The 16,290-nt window shown below is 39.3% G+C and overlaps 1 protein-coding gene across 2 annotated transcripts in view; it reads right to left on the reverse strand.

The window, feature by feature from the left end:
- LOC105013033 (synapsin-2) overlaps positions 1 to 16,290 on the reverse strand; it is a 164,929-nt gene that overhangs the window by 26,787 nt on the left and 121,852 nt on the right. For both annotated transcript variants that reach the window (XM_020056412.3, XM_010874275.4), the window contains exons 6-8: positions 14,049 to 14,111; positions 11,219 to 11,361; positions 1,316 to 1,390 (exon numbers count right to left, since the gene is read on the reverse strand). In XM_020056412.3, the coding sequence (XP_019911971.2) occupies positions 1,316 to 1,390; positions 11,219 to 11,361; positions 14,049 to 14,111 (281 nt within the window). The remainder of the gene's footprint in view (positions 1 to 1,315; positions 1,391 to 11,218; positions 11,362 to 14,048; positions 14,112 to 16,290) is intronic.

The following is a 16,290-nucleotide window of genomic DNA, read 5'->3' on the forward strand; positions in this document are numbered from 1 at the left end:
CTGTATACGCTACAAGGACTTGGTGATTGGCTATGGAGCAACAAGAGAAGCTCCTCCTCCCATACCTTCAGAAAATGCTCAAACCCTGCATCCCTACCCTACATCACAACTCTGCATCCCTACCCTGCATTCCTACCCTACATCCTTTTCTGGATCAGAGCATCTGCTAATTTATTAAAATGTCAATGTAAATCAAATTATTATTGGAGAGATGTACATACTTCTTCATCTTGCCAGTAAGGATTTAGATGTTTTCTGTCAGAAATCAGGATACGTGCCACCGATTGCTCTTATTCCAAAATCCTCCCCAAATGTTTTTGTTTTTATCCCCAAAAAATTCTGCAAAAGATTTAACACTTCTGATCAGTTCCTACTCCAGATATTATAGTACATTAGGATTCTTTTCATATTTTCTTTCAAATGGAATAGAACATTCAAACAAACTTATGGAATATTACTGAACTTATATATTAAATTAATTCTACAATGTATATTTCTAGTTAAGTATTGAGCTGATTGGAAAGTACAGAGTCTGTACAGACAAGAGGAATGCCAAATATAGGAACCCCCTGCCACCCTGTCCACTTGCACCCCGAAACCACAGCATCCCTGCGCCCCTACACCTTTTCACCCCAGCACCCCGGCATCCCTGCACACACTTGCCCCCCAACATCCCTGCACCCAATTGCACCCCAGCATCCCTGCACCCACTTGCACCCCTGCACCCTTTCACCCCAACACCCTTGCACCCCTACAACCCTGCACCATTGCACTCACTTGCACCCCAGAACCTTTACACCCCTGCACTGACTTGCACCCCAGCACCCCTGCATCCCTTGCACCACTGCACTCACTTGCACCACAGCTCCCTTGCATTCCTGCACCCCAGCACCACTCCACCCTTGCACCCCAGTATTGCTGCACCCCTGCACTCTTGCACCCCAGCACCTATGCACCCCTGTACCAGCCATTGAACTCTATTTACCTGCTTCAAAGAAGGGGTTCCTATAAAATTAGTTGCATGAATTTGGGCCCTGTCTCCGATGTCTTTTGTAAAATGTGAAGCATTGATGACATTTCGCCAGAGGACAAATATGACTGTTTTAATATATGAGTTTGTGTTTGCTTGTAGCAACCTTTTTACAAGGAACTCATACAGAAGAAAGAATGCTTTTAATCTCTGTCTAAAATGTTTTGTGTGAACCCCAGGAAGAGTAGCTGCTGCATTTCATGATAGTTAATGGAGATCCTGAAAACATTTAACTTCCCTATTACAGTGTAACTCAGTTACATTAGTCAATCGGAAGTGACTCACTTGTCTGTCATGGCCACCTGTTCCAGCATGGCTGATCCTGTGTTGCTCTTCCAGTTCCCAGAAATGGAGGTCCGCCTTGAATAGAAACACACACTCATGATACATGTGTACAGTTGTGCTCATAAGTTTGGATACCCTGGCAGAAATTGTGATATTTTGGCATTGATTTCGAAAACATGACTGATCATGCAAGAAACTGTTATATAAGGACAGTGATCATATGAAGCCATTTATTATCACATAGTTGTTTGGCTCCTTTTAAAATCATAATGATAACAGAAATCACCCAAATGGCCCTGACCAAAAGTTTACATACCCTTGAATGTTTGGCCTTGTTACAGATACACAAAGTGACACACACACAGGTGGAAACGGCAATTAAAGGTAGATTTCCCACACCTGTGTATTTTTTTATTGCAATTAGTGACTGTGTATAAATGGTCAATGATTTTGTCATCTCTCATGTGGATGCACTGAGCAGGCTAGATACTATGCCATGGGGAGCAGAAAATAACTGTCAAAAGACCTGGGTAACAAGGTAATTGAACTTTATAAAGATGGAAAAGGATATAAAAAGTCATCCAAAGCCTTGCAAATGCCAGTCAGTACTGTTCAATCACTTATTAAGAAGTGGAAAATTCAGGGAGTGGCCATCACAGTCTCCTGACCTTAATATCATTGAGCCAATCTGGGGAGATCTCAAATGTGCGGTTCATGCAAGATGACCAAAGACTTTGCATGAACTGGAGGCATTTTGCCCAGACGAATGAGCAGCTATACCAACTGCAAGAAATCAGGGCCTCATAGACAACTATTACAAAAGACTGCACGCTGTCATTGATGCTAAATGTGGCAATACACAGTATTAAGAACTAAGGGTATGCAGACTTTTGAACAGGGGTCATTTTTTTCTTTGTTGCCATGTTTTGTTTTATGATTGTGCCATTCTGTTAAGACCTACAGTTGAATGTGAATCCCATAAGAAATAAAAGACATGTGTTTTGCCTGCCCACTCAGTGGTACATATACTACCAATTCTCCAAGGGTATGCAAACTTAAGCGCAACTATGTACACACAAACATGCATTGTATGTACTGTACATACAGATTCCTAAAACATCACATAAATATTATTTAACACACATTACATGTTATCACAAAGTAAATATGATCATAAATGCATACATAACAATATTATCTCATACATTCAATAAACATACACAGACATTTTGATCAAAATACACTGCTTCTTGAAAGTATGAGAGCTGTAAAGGGATGGTCATTATTTTAATATAAAATAGTACAATAAACTCAAAATCCTTATTGGAACCCCAATTTGTAATAAAGGCATTACTGATAAAGAACACAAACAAACACATACTATATATTTTCCTTGATAATTTAAAGGGTTGGGTAGGTTATTTTTTAAATGTAATCTGTACATGAACAATACAAACTACGGTCTAGGGAATGAGGCGTTACCCCAAGTAAAGGAGTTCAAGTATCTCGGGGCCTTGTTCGCGAGTGAGGGGACAATGGAGCGGGAGATTGGCCGGAGAATCGGAGCAGCGGGGACGATATTGCATTCGTTTTACCGCACCGTTGTGACGAAAAGAGAGCTGAGCCTGTCAATTTTCCTTCCTACCCTCACCTATGGTCATGAAGGCTGGGTCATGACCGAAAGAACAAGATCGCGAGTACAAGCGGCTGAAATGGGTTTTCTCAGAAGGGTGGCTGGCTTCTCCCTTAGGGATAGGGTGAGAAGCTCAGCCATCCGTGAGAAACTCGGAGTAGAGCCGCTGCTCCTTTGCGTCGAAAGGAGCCAGTTGAGGTGGTTCGGGCATCTGGTAAGGTCTCCCTAGGGAGGTGTTCCAGGCACATCCAGCTGGGAGGAGACCTCGGGGTAGGCCCAGGACTAGGTGGAGAGATTATATTTCGACACTGGCCTGGGAACGCCTCGGGATCCCCCAGTCAGAGCTGGCAAATGTGACTCGGGAAAGGGAAGTTTTGGGTCCCCTGCTGGAGCTGCTGCCCTAGCGACCCGATACCAGATAAGCGGATGAAGATGAGAGAGACGGGTTAGCTAATAATAATTTGACCATTTAGGGATGGTGTCATGCTTTCAAGCCTTAGATGCTAATCTATGCTCAGGTAGCTAAGCTAATTCTCTGTTTTCATTTGTACAATGACTTGCTAATGTAAGCAAATATTGAGTGGAATGCAACGTTGCCATGATTATTTCATCAAAAATAAATGCTACAAGAGTTTCAGTCTAAACTAGCATGGGTTCACCTTAAATCATTCTGGTGACATGAACATTATAACCAATGATTTAGCTATTAAAAATGTGCCTTTGGTAGAGAGGATGTTATGTGTTTAAGCCTCAGTAGATAATCCATTCTCAGTTGTTAAGTCATTTCTCTGTTTTCATTGGTTTCTACAGCTCCACTTCTGAGGGTTGAACGTATCAATTGTACCTTTAATTTAACTGACATGTAGACATGGCAGTTAAATTAAAATGAAATCTGAGTTGTAATTTAACAGTAACGCATGGGTACATAGGCTATATGCCCATGCCATACCAAAGTCAACATATTTTTACAGTAAGAATAGGGAAGGCATTTTACAAATAAATGGAAATCTAGAAAGGTATTGGATTTATTGTGGCCACCTGTAACAGTCTTTGTAACAAGGACGCGTGTGGAGGAGGCGCGCCACCCCTCCCGACGTGGTGTTCGGCGTGCGTCATCGCCGGCCTTCTAGCCACGCCGCTCCTCCTCCCACGGCACTGTCATGTCTTGTTATTGCACACACCTGGTGTCCATTCCCTCATTATGTTGCCTATATTAGTTCATGTGTTTCTGGGTGTCTTTGTGTGGTATTGTTCTATGTCTTACATTACTGGAGATAGGCACGTTTGTTTTAGTGCTGGTGTGCAGTTTTATAGCATGCCTTTGATTTTGTATATTGAAAATACAAGTTACGTTTATCGTCTCCCTGCGTTTGACTCGAGTTTCTCTTGTACACACTCCACTACACCTGCATCGTGACAGTCTTTTGATCATCGAAATTAAAGAAATCTAAAAGAAATAATTTGCTCAATCATTGATGTTAATACACATACTGAAGTAAACATAGCTTTGAAAATTATAATAACTATCTCTTCTGACCCCATCATTATCATAAAACAAGCAAAAGGTAAATTCATTTAAATGCTCTGCGCTGGGGAAGACTGATAAATATTCGTACAGTTATATTTACCATACAATTAAGCTACATTTATTACATTTTGAAAATTTCCAGCAAGTACCTAGTTACATTGTTTTGACGCTTAAGGTGTTATACTGCTCTGATAGTGTCAGACAATTGAAGTATCCATATTTATGTGATGCAGAATATTGTATTGTAATACCATTTGTGGTAAATGTCTTGAAAAATATTGAAATGTAACATGCAAGTACATTCAGTTTGGCCAAACAGTGGCAGCATTATAGCCACAACACAGCATTATAGCCATTGTTCTTTGTAACTCAATGCGATTACATTTGGTACACATGAGGTTGTGATTTCACTTTGTGTGAATGATGTTTCAAGTTGGCCAGATGGGGGCACTATAGGAAAGGAAAAAGCATAGATGTCGTATTGATTGCAACAATGGATATAAATTGAAAAAAAATTGCAATCTGGCTAGTAGTAGCGTCAATGCTGAAACCCGCTAAATGCTGCTTGCAGCTTTAATTATTATTATGATTCTTCAGGCAAAAAAGGGTGTTTTTTGCCAATTCCCGTGAGATAAAATGCCTTAAAGGTGCCTACATTATTATGGTAGTAAAGGGCCTAGGGCCGCAACTTATGGTGCAGTGGCATGCATGTTAGCCTCATGGTGGCACTGTCACAAGCCTCCAAAATTGCACTTTTTGCAAGCTCACCACACCCACCCCTTGTGACATAGAGTATTGAAAATTAGTTGATAGGTGTAGCTCCTCATAATGACAATTTTTGCCATTGGGACCCATAATGTCCGCCATGATGGATTTTCCGCCCTTTTTCCCACCGCCATACTCCTCTGGCATGAACTGTCCGATCTTCATATACTTTGTTATTTGGCATCTAGGGACCATGGTCTTCAAAAGTTATATCAGCCAGACCATTATGTCAAAAAACATGGCCCCCATTGACAGATGAACATGTGCAGGGGTGTGGTTTTGCACATATATAGACATCTCCTACAAGGATAATGGGATGATAATTCTCCTTGGTATGTATGTTGACAAGGACCATACGGAAAAAATTACTGCAGGGATTAAATTTGGTACACATGATCAGGGTTGTGAGGTTAGTTTAAATGAGTGGTTTCCATTTGGCCATATGGGGATACTAGTGAAAATGAAAAAACATACATGTAATATTGTTTACATCTATGGACATGAGTTGGATTTCTGTCCTTTTGGAAATATTCATATACAATAAGGGTATTGACATTATTGTATATAAAAATCAAGATATCCATAGCTTTTCACACATACACTTTAATTGCAGTAGTTTGATGTTTTGCTCCACAACCACAACATTGTTAAAATGTTGCAGAAACTCCTGGCATGCAAATGCATGTTCACAATCATGAACACCTGCACACAAATATGTTTTACCAGTGCAAAAGTAACCTATGATTATTTGAGCCACCAGCGATGGATTTTCAAAACACAAATTACCAAAATAAGCTGTGATTTACACCAGCACTCTTAATTTAAAGTCAGTGTTGTCAGCAGCTAATGATAACCAACGATCGCACATTTCTGAGATCCAGAGCAAGCAGAATCACATGGCCTACCTATATGGAGTTGAGGTGGCTGCATCAAATGCAAATCATCCTTTGGCAGAGTGCTTCCCGACAAATCTTTCCGCCTCAAATGTTATCTTAAAGGCCACACCATGTTACTACCTGACAAATAGTTGCCTAATCTTCTAAGCAAGTCTTATCTGAAAAAGATTAAATACCAGGTATCGCCTATCATTGTTCTGGGAACGATGCATAGATAGTAGATTACTAAATCACATTTTATATGGGTTTTTACTAATGCGCACCCACCTTAGCACACATGGTGATCACAGACAACTGAGGCGTGCAACTCATATCTAGTTTCAAATAACAATGTTTTTAAAACATAAAATAAAGAAATCAAACATGCAACCAGTCGTAATGATTTTGCATGCCTATTATTTTTTAAATAAATAATCCAAGAAGTAATCAAAAAGAAATTCAAAAGTATCTGTAATTCCATTACAATATTTTAGGGGTGATTTAACAAATTCCAGTTACCGTTTTTTGTAATCCGTTAATCCGTAACTTATTTAACAAAAACTCAGATTTCATGTTTGCAAAACTGTGAACCCTTCATTTAATAGCTGGAGGCACCTCCATTAGCAGCGACAACTTGGAGTAATCGCCCATTGAGTGATGTTTGAGGGTGTCTGACAGGTATTGTCGACTATAGGTCCAGCCACAGCATCTGGATTGGATTAAGATCAGGAATTTGACTTGGCCAATCAAAACACTCCTAATTTTTCTTTGCTTCAATGCTCTGGATAGTTTTCTTCTTGGAAGACATCTTTTTCGGTCTAGCTTTTGCTCCTTGACTAATGGCTTGACGTTCTCAGGTTCCCTTGATAATGTAAAGTCACCAGACTTATTTCTCCAGATAATGAACTTAACTTTGCATTCCAGAAACCTCAGAGTGGTTCGTTTTTGACCTCCAAATGCCATTTTTCAGTGTTCTTCAGATAGTTCAATTATGCACAGTAACCAGTGATGCAGCAAGGGAGGTCTGCAAATCTCCAGATGTTATGTTTATATTGGCATTTACCTGTTTCATTATTTTTCTTGGGGATATTTTGGTTGTCATGTTAACACTAGAACCACCAAGCCTTTCAGACCATTGTCACATATTGTCCTCCACAGCATCACTTGCCAGCCACAGCATTATTAATCTACTATGTTGTTATCAACCTAAATTGTCTAAAAATTATAAATTACATGAATTTATGGCAGCCATTCCATTCCAATCTCTGTTAAATTCCACATCTTAAGGTGTTATTTTACTTAATGAGGTACACGTCATTTTACTTAATGAGGTACTGATTAGGTGATTACCTGAACCAAATCTAATTTAACAAGGAAAAACTATCCTCTTGCAATAGGACCAGCTGGAGGCAATAACAAGTACCTCAAAGGTAATTAAATTAAAAAACAACTATTCAGCATGATAAAAAAGTTGAAATGAAAAGCTTTGAGTGAGGAAAAGAAGGGTTCAATTCTAGCTTTACTGCCAGAGGTATACAGTGAGCATTGCTACAGACTGGCAGAGGGCGATAACGACTGTCCACTGACTGAGATGAACATCAACTCATTCGAATGTCACTCAACAACCCTAGGATGACATCAAGTGACTTACAAAAAGAATGGCAAACAGCAGCTAAGTTGAAGTGCACGGTGAGGACTGTTCAAAACAGTCTCCTAGTGGCAGGGCTGAAGTTGTGCAAAGCTAGAAAAAAAGCCCTTCATCAATGAGAAGCAAAGAAGAGCCAGGCTGAAGTTTGCAAAAGACTTGGACCATAGAGGAATGGAGTAAGGTCATCTACTCTGACAAGTCAAATTTTCAGCTTTGCCCAACACCTGATCGTCTAATGGTTAGACAGAGACTTGCACCCACTGTGAAATTTGGTGGATGATCCGTGATAATCTGGGGATGCTTCAACAAGGCTGGAATCTGGCAGATTTGTCTTTGTGAAGGATGCATGAATCAAGCCAAGTACAAGGTTATCCTGGAAGAACTCCTACTTCGTTCTGCTCTGACAATGTTGCCCAACTCTGAGAATTGGTTTTTCCAGAAGGACAACGCTCCATGCCTCACAGCCAGGTCAATCAATGTGTGTATGGAGGACCACCAGATCAGGACCCTGTCATGGCCAGCCCAATTTCCAGACCTGAACCCCATTGAAAACCTCTGAAATTTGATCAAGAGAAAGATTGATGGTCACAAGCCATCAAACAAAGCCGATCTACTTACATTTATGTGCCAGAAGTGGCATAAAGTCACCCAGCAATGTGACAGGGCATGCCAAGATGCATGAAAGCTGTGATAGAAAATCTGTGTTATTCCACCAAATATTGATTTCTGAACTCTTCCTAAGGTAAAACATGAGTTTTTTGTTGTTGAAAAATTAATATGAATTTTTTTTCTTTGCATTATTTGATGTCTGAAAACAATGCATATGTTTTTGGTTATTTTGACCAGTTGTTATTTTCTACAAATAATTACTCAAAATGACAAGGTTTTTATTTGGAATTTGAGAGTATTGTTATCAGTAGTTTATATAATAAAACAAAACTGTTCATTTTACTCAAACACATACCTATGAATAGTAAAACCAGAGAAACTGATAATTTTGCAGTGGTCTCTTAATTTTTTCCAGAGCTGTATATGTATTCTCCTTGTACTGTTTCCACTGGGTGAAGACAAGTGTGTTGCATTTGTTTAGAACATCAGGTCCAATTATTGGCTGTAATATCACTATGATTTCAGAAAAAATCCTGTCCCTGGGTTACACCTAAGGGATGCCACAGTCCTTACCAGGCCCAGTATCCACTAAAACCTGATGCCTCTAAGGGTAAGGGTACCTGTGTCTAAAGCATTATATTTTGTATTCTGCTGTGTAATCGTCTTGTTTTGTCTGTTCTGTTTGTTTTTATTCCTTGTAACTAAACTGTATATACTTAGAACTGAGCTGTAAAAGAGACCTTGAAAATGTATAAAATGTTTTAATTTGTTTCACTAACAATTAATTTGTTGAATAATCAAGGATAAGATTTCTATTTTTTATTTGTTTTATTTGTTTTAATACATGGTTTTGGTGAATTAGTTATGGATTAGGGGTAAAAAAAAACAGGTAACTAGTGTGTCAGTGTTTTTCAAAATATCAGATTTATTTTAGTTATAAAACTAAAATGCTATTTAGTGAAGGCTTTTGGCGCATACAGTTTTAAATGCTCTCCATGTGTAAATGATTTGCCTCACAGTGGACTGATGGAACTTTTCTAGATTTCCCCAGACTGATCTCACTACCCTTTTCCTGTTGTACTCTGAGATCTCCTTTCCTCTTGGCATGGTGTGTTCTGTGTTCACCAGTATGGGTAACATCTGACTAACCAGGTTTATTGTTTATTATTATTTATCAGAGTCCCGCCAAACACTTTCATAAAGATCTCTTGATTTAACTTACGGAGTTTGGGGTTAATTTACTTTTGCACCTGCACTAATCCCTTTTTCATTATTTTTTTCTACAATATGCCTGATTTCCTCTAAACCAACATATGAAATTGGCAACAATGATCCTGTTATATCAGATAAAACAGACTGGTTTTGATTTAATAAATATTTCATGGTGAACACTAAAGAAATCTAAGACTGCACAAGGGGTTGACATACTTTCAAGCAGCACAGTACACACGTTATAGATTATCATATACATGAATTATACCTTGTCAAACACACATACAAGAAATCATACATATACTGTATATTATCACACATACGTTATAAATAATCACATGTGTATGCTATACATTATCATGCAGACAGCCATTAAACATGAATATAAACACATTTACAGTGCCCTTTACAATTATTGGACACGTTGGTGAAAATGTATAAAAACATCTAGGAATTTTTTTTGTTGTTGACCGTACACTCAAATATGACAGAAATCTAACCTTTCTAAGGTTCTAGACTACAAAAAAAAAGATTTATTTTCAAGAATAAGTACTGTACCCCCAGTAAAACAAGGTGTCCAATAGGCTCTGTGCACAAGCGTAGTGACGAAATTCTGTTTTAGCCAGAAGTTGGCATATCAGTTTCCGGTTTACTTAAGGCGATCACCCGCGTCGCCCAAAATGTCTGTTTTTAGTAGATGTCTCCAAGACCTGTCTAAAATAAGCATTAGTGATGTCCATCGAATTGTTGATGCCTGGTCCCCTGCTCCAACATGCAAGCGGAACAAAGGATTCAAACTCTACATATCGAGTTATCTGCACAACTACGAGGGTAAATAGTTTACGCTAGCGCATCCCCATAGCAAGTGAATTGAAACAAACCTTCGTTCAGCCTCTTCTAAATGAATGAAGCATAAAATTCCATAGCCTCAAAAAAGCACCAAAACAGGTCTCCTCTTTTATTTTACTACCGTAACCTCATTTCACAACAAAACTGAAAAATAACAACTGGCATAGGAAGTAAACATCTGGTCCTTAATTGCGCTTGAACCTGCGTTACGTGGAAGTATATACAAAATCGCTTTTTCTGACTATTTTATTAAAAAGAGGACATTCTCCTGATTAAAATGATGCCCCACTTGGTGAAATTGAAAAATATACATTTTGAGATAATTGCCTCTACACCAGCATGTCCTGAAGCCCAGCACAGTGGCACACAACAGTGTTCTGTAGACCCACCCACAGTACCTTGAAACTTAAATGAGTCACATACATTATATATTTTTTTCGTACAACAGCATCATTCATCTTGTTGGGAGTTTAGGTGTTTACTAATGCGGATGAGGACAGGTAGTAAACCGGAAACTGCAATGCCGACTTCTAGACAAAAGCGGAAGTTCATCACTATGCTGGTGCACAGAGCCTATTAAGAGTCTTTAAGTACTAAACTTGACATACTTAAAACAACAATGACATTCCTTCTTAGCTTTCTTTTTTCCTTTTGACAAAGTGGTCCAATAATTATTAAGGGCCCAGTATTATACATTATCATATACACAATCATTGTACATTATCATGAACATATTATACGTTTACCACAGACCGATCAAAACTAACCATACACAGAGACGTACATGTAAGCCTTGTAGTCACTGCCGATCCTATGGATCCTGATGTCGTATTTGGCGTCTATGAAAGGTTCGGTGGTGCTGTATGTCTGAGTGATGGCCACCACACTGGCTATGTCTTGGAAATCACTCAGGTTATCCACCTTTACCTGCATAGATATCAAAGAGCAAACTACAATTACATACAAAAATGACATGCCATTTGAACCATCCTTCGAACTGTGTGAGGGGGCAAAACACATTAATCTTTTCCCCAGCAAGGTTCATCACAGTTCCAGTTGTTTTACATATCTTAATTATTGCCCTAATAGCAGAGATGGGTATTTTCACATGTAGATGTCTTTCTATAGCCATTGCCTCATTTCATTTATGTTCTCTGACCTTTCCCGTGTTAAGGTGTTATGTACAGTATATTGTTGCTTTATTGTATTATTATTTATTGTCTTTCTATATTTTTGCTTATACATCTCCAGAAAAAATTAAGACACCACTGCACTTTTTCTTTCCTTTCCAAAAGAGTTGAAAAGGAAATTTTTGAGAGAGTAACAGAAGCTTTCAATTTGCAGTGGTCTCTTAATTTTAACCCTTCTGTTTCTCACTCAAAACCTTCCTTTTCGACTTTTGTGGAAAGGAAAGAAAAAGGTGCAGTGATCTCTTAATATTTTCCAGAGCTGTATATTCTTCCTTTTAACTCTCACTACGTGTCGGGTGCCATGTCACAAGTATTTCATTGTGCAGGATGACACTGTGTTGTTCAGTGCATTTGACAAATAAACCTTGAAAATTGAAACTTGATGGATGATTGATGTAGTTTAGCCTGTGTTTCGCCTTATATTTAAACTCAAATCTTACACCCTCAACTGCTGACATTTAGTGGCTTTCAGAGTTACGATTACAAAACAGTGAAAGTTGCTATCTAACAAGGTCTAACAAGAAAAGGAACCAGGCAGGCCAAGTTTGGCTGGCCCGCAATTAGAAGGGATGAAGCCCTGGCTTGTTGTAGCCCTCGCTGGATTCGAGTCTGGGTCTCCCATGTGACAAATTGTGCCTTTAACCACAACACCACTAAGCTATATGTGTGCTGAGTGTCGGTATAGCATCTCAACATTAGATCATTTTGTCATTGTAAGTTTACTTCCACCACTAATAGCATCTATGAACTGTATGGCTTTTGCCACTGGCCATTTTAACAGCTTATTAGCCAGTCATAGGCTTAGTACTATCTACTTACTACTTGGAATAGTCATAAGAATTGAAAAATTTCTAGCGAGACTGAAGAGAAACTTTACACTGCTGAAGCAATTTCATTTCATGGCACAACAATGTTTCGTTTTTCTTTCATTCGTGAATGACATTGATACAATAAATATCAATACAGGTGACAATAACGTTTTCATCTAGTGAAAAGATGAGAGAATTGTGGAAACCCCTTCTATTTTACTGCGCAAGGGGTTGTGATCTACTGTGCATAACCCAAAAAGCATGCACAGATGCTTACTTCTGAAATCCACCAGAAATAGTCACAATGTAATCGTAAACGGTTTTATTTTAGGCTTACTATAATGCTGCTAGTGAAGGTTGTAGCCAGCGAAGTGTTTCTCTATCTAACAGATGTATTTATAAAGCCCTTTTTACAATCGCAGTTGTCACAAAATGCTTTTACAAAACAACCAGCCTGAAACCCAAAGGAGCAAACAACAACAGAGTTGAATTTCAGTGGCTAGGAAAAACCTAGTGAGGAACCAGGCACAGAGGGGTGACCAGTCCTCTTCTGGATGTGCTGGGTAAACATTTTAAGAGTACAAGTTATAATGATTAATAAATGCATGTGGGCTGAATCTAGTATTAAAAGTCCAGGTCAGAAGCATGAACAGATGGACAAGGACAGGGACAACCTGGGGGGAGTGGGGGTCGGCAGTGTGGCGGCTGAAATCGTCAGGTATCGTCATGATCTGCAACAGAACCAGGAGGACTTTGGACAGGGACAGCAATGAGTCTTTCAAGCCTGGTACTCCGGAGGTGTGGGTCAACCATGTTACCCTAGTCACCCATGTTACCCTAGTCTCCAAAGTTACCCTTGTCTCCAATGTTACCCTGGTTTCTCATGTTCCCCTGGTCTCTCATGTTCCCCTGGTCTCTCATGTTACCCTGGTCTCCAATGTAACCCTGGTCTCCAATGTTACCCTGGTCTCCAATGTTACCCTGGTCTCCAATGTTGCCCTGGTCTCTCATGTTTCTCTCCAATTGAATGGTTTTGCGCCTAATCTGTTGGTGAAAAACCCACATCCAGTTCTTCTGTTGGTCTATGTGAAGAAGGGTTAAAATTAAGAGACCACTGCAAATTCAACGCTCCTCTTCCTCACTCAAAAACTTCCTTTCAACTTTTTTGGAAAGTAAAGATTATTTTTTTTATTGAGCTGTATATTCAACCTCATTAACAACAACTGTAACAGTTTTGGTATTCATGAAAGTGTTTTTCGCTCTGTTCTCCCATATATCATTTAACTGTTCACAAATGTAATGTGTCTCCAAGCTGCTTTTTTATTCGTGATACTTTTTGGACTTGCAGCATTGTTTTACTTCTCTCCCAGTTACTTGGGAAATAGCTGAATTATCTACATGTGAGGTTTTTCATTAAATAACAGTTACATGACATAAATAAAAACTATACAATTGAAAATGTGGGTATTATATAATAGTTTAGAAATGCCATGCATTTCTTTTGACATTATAAAATATAAAAATAAGTATTTAATCATATAATGAATGTACTTTTGGATCATTATTACAAACATTATTCTAATTATATAAATATTTTTAAATATTTAGGCCATACCTTTCCCATTCCAGAGTGGGCATGTCCAATCTTTACCACCACAGGGAAGGAGGGCATGGAGATCTGGAAGAGAAGGCATATTAGGTTGAGTACGCATCACTACAATCTTTGTCAGAAGATATGTTAAGTTCAGTACGCATCAATGCATTCTATATCAAAAGACATGTTAGGTTTTGTATGCATCACTGCATTCTGTATCAGAAGACATGTTATGTTTTGTATGCATCACTGCATTCTGTATCAGAAGACATGTTACATTCTGTACGCATCACTGCATTCTGCATCAGAAGACATGTTAGGTTCTGTACGCATCACTGCATTCTGTATCCAAAGACATGTTAAGTTCAGTACGCATCACTGCATTCTATATCAAAAGACATGTTAGGTTTTGTATGCATCACTGCATTCTGTATCAGAAGACATGTTACATTCTGTACGCATCACTGCATTCTGTACCCAAAGACATGTTAGGTTTTGTATGCTACACTGCATTCTGTATCAAAAGACATGTTAGGTTTTGTATGCATCACTGCATTCTGTATCAGAAGACATGTTAGGTTTTGTATGCATCACTGCATTCTGTATCAGAAGACATGTTACGTTCTGTACGCATCACTGCATTCTGTATCCAAAGACATGTTAGGTTCTGTATGCATCACTGTATTCTGTGTCAGAATACATGTTACATTCAGTTGGCATCACTGCATTCTGTTTCAGAAGACATGTTAAGTTCAGTGGGCATCAAAGCTGCCAGCTTCCAGAACCATCCAGGGGCGTCCAGTAGGGCAAGCACTGCCCCTACACAGCTGCCTCCCAATGGTCCCTCATCAGTGGAGATATTTAAGAGTTCCCAAGGACTTGGGCTAAGGCTTAAGTTAAAGATGTCATTCTGTCTTCAAGGCTGCACTGAGAATGGTCAGGAACAAAGATAGGAGTGGAAAGGTGGAGAGGTCACCTAAGCATTGATTGCCAGTGCCCATTCCTCCAAAACCTTTACCACAAGGCCCTCACCCATCTGTCAGGTAGAAGTTGGTAGAGTGGAGAAGCCCAGCGCCTCTAGAGCGCCAAACAATGTCTCCAGAGCACCCAGGCAACGCCTCCAGAGCGCCCAGGCAACGACTCCAGAGCAACCAGGCTGCTCCTAATGAGTGACCCAGTTCCCACACCTCCTCCCCTAACCTGCCTCCACATGATCTTTAATAAAATGCCCTCCAAGTACCTAAATATCTGTCCTGTGTTCATTCCGGGTGTGTCTCCATTTTACCATCAGATAAATATTGTGATGTCACAAGGGGCATGGGGATCGGGCTACGTGGACACGTTCTAGCCTGGTTTAAATCGTATTCATCTGAAAGATATCAGTTCATATATGTGGATGGCATATCCTCTGACAAATCAAAGGTATATTTTGGTGTTCATCAAAGCTCGGTTTTGGGACTACTATTGTTTTCACTATACAGCTCTGGAAAAAAATTTGAGACCGCTGCACCTTTTTCTTTCCTTTCCAGAAAAGTTTATCCTGAGCTGTATATGCTGCCTCTGGGTAATGTCAATTTTTATTGCTATGCCAATGACACATAGTTGTATAGTTCAATGAAACATGGTGAAGCCCCAAAATGTGCTATATTGGAAGCATGTGTTTCAGATATTAGGAAATGTATGCATTTAAACTCAAGAAAAACAGAAATGATCGTTTTAGGACCCAAGAAAAAAAGAGTTTTGTTGGCGGATCTCAACGGTGAACTTCAACAGTTATATGGTCGTATCCCAAAAAACTGTGAGAAACCTCAGCGTTACACTTGACCCTGACCTCTCCTTGAAAGAACATATAAATTATATCTCAAGAGCTGCTTTTTTCCATCACTGCAAAAATCTGAAACCTTTCATCAAAAATGAATGCAGAAAAACAAATCCATTAATCAAATGTCACTCAACAACCGTAGGATGACATCAACAAAAAGAATGGCATAAAGCAACTAGTGTGAAGTGCATGGCGAGGACGGTTCGAAACAAGCTGAAATCATGCAAAGCTAGGAAAAAGCCCTTCATCAATGAAAAGCAAAGAAGAGCCAGGCTGAAGTTTGCAAAAGACCATAAGGGCTGGACCGTAGGGGAATGGAGTAAGATCATCTTCTCTGACAAGTCAAATTCTCAGCTTTGCCCAAAACCTCGTCGTCTAATGGTTAGACCGAGACCTGGAGAGGCCTACAAGCCATAATGTCTCGCACCCACTGGGAAATAT

This window comes from Esox lucius, chromosome 2 (genome assembly GCF_011004845.1).
Source record: "Esox lucius isolate fEsoLuc1 chromosome 2, fEsoLuc1.pri, whole genome shotgun sequence".
NCBI lineage: Eukaryota > Metazoa > Chordata > Actinopteri > Esociformes > Esocidae > Esox > Esox lucius.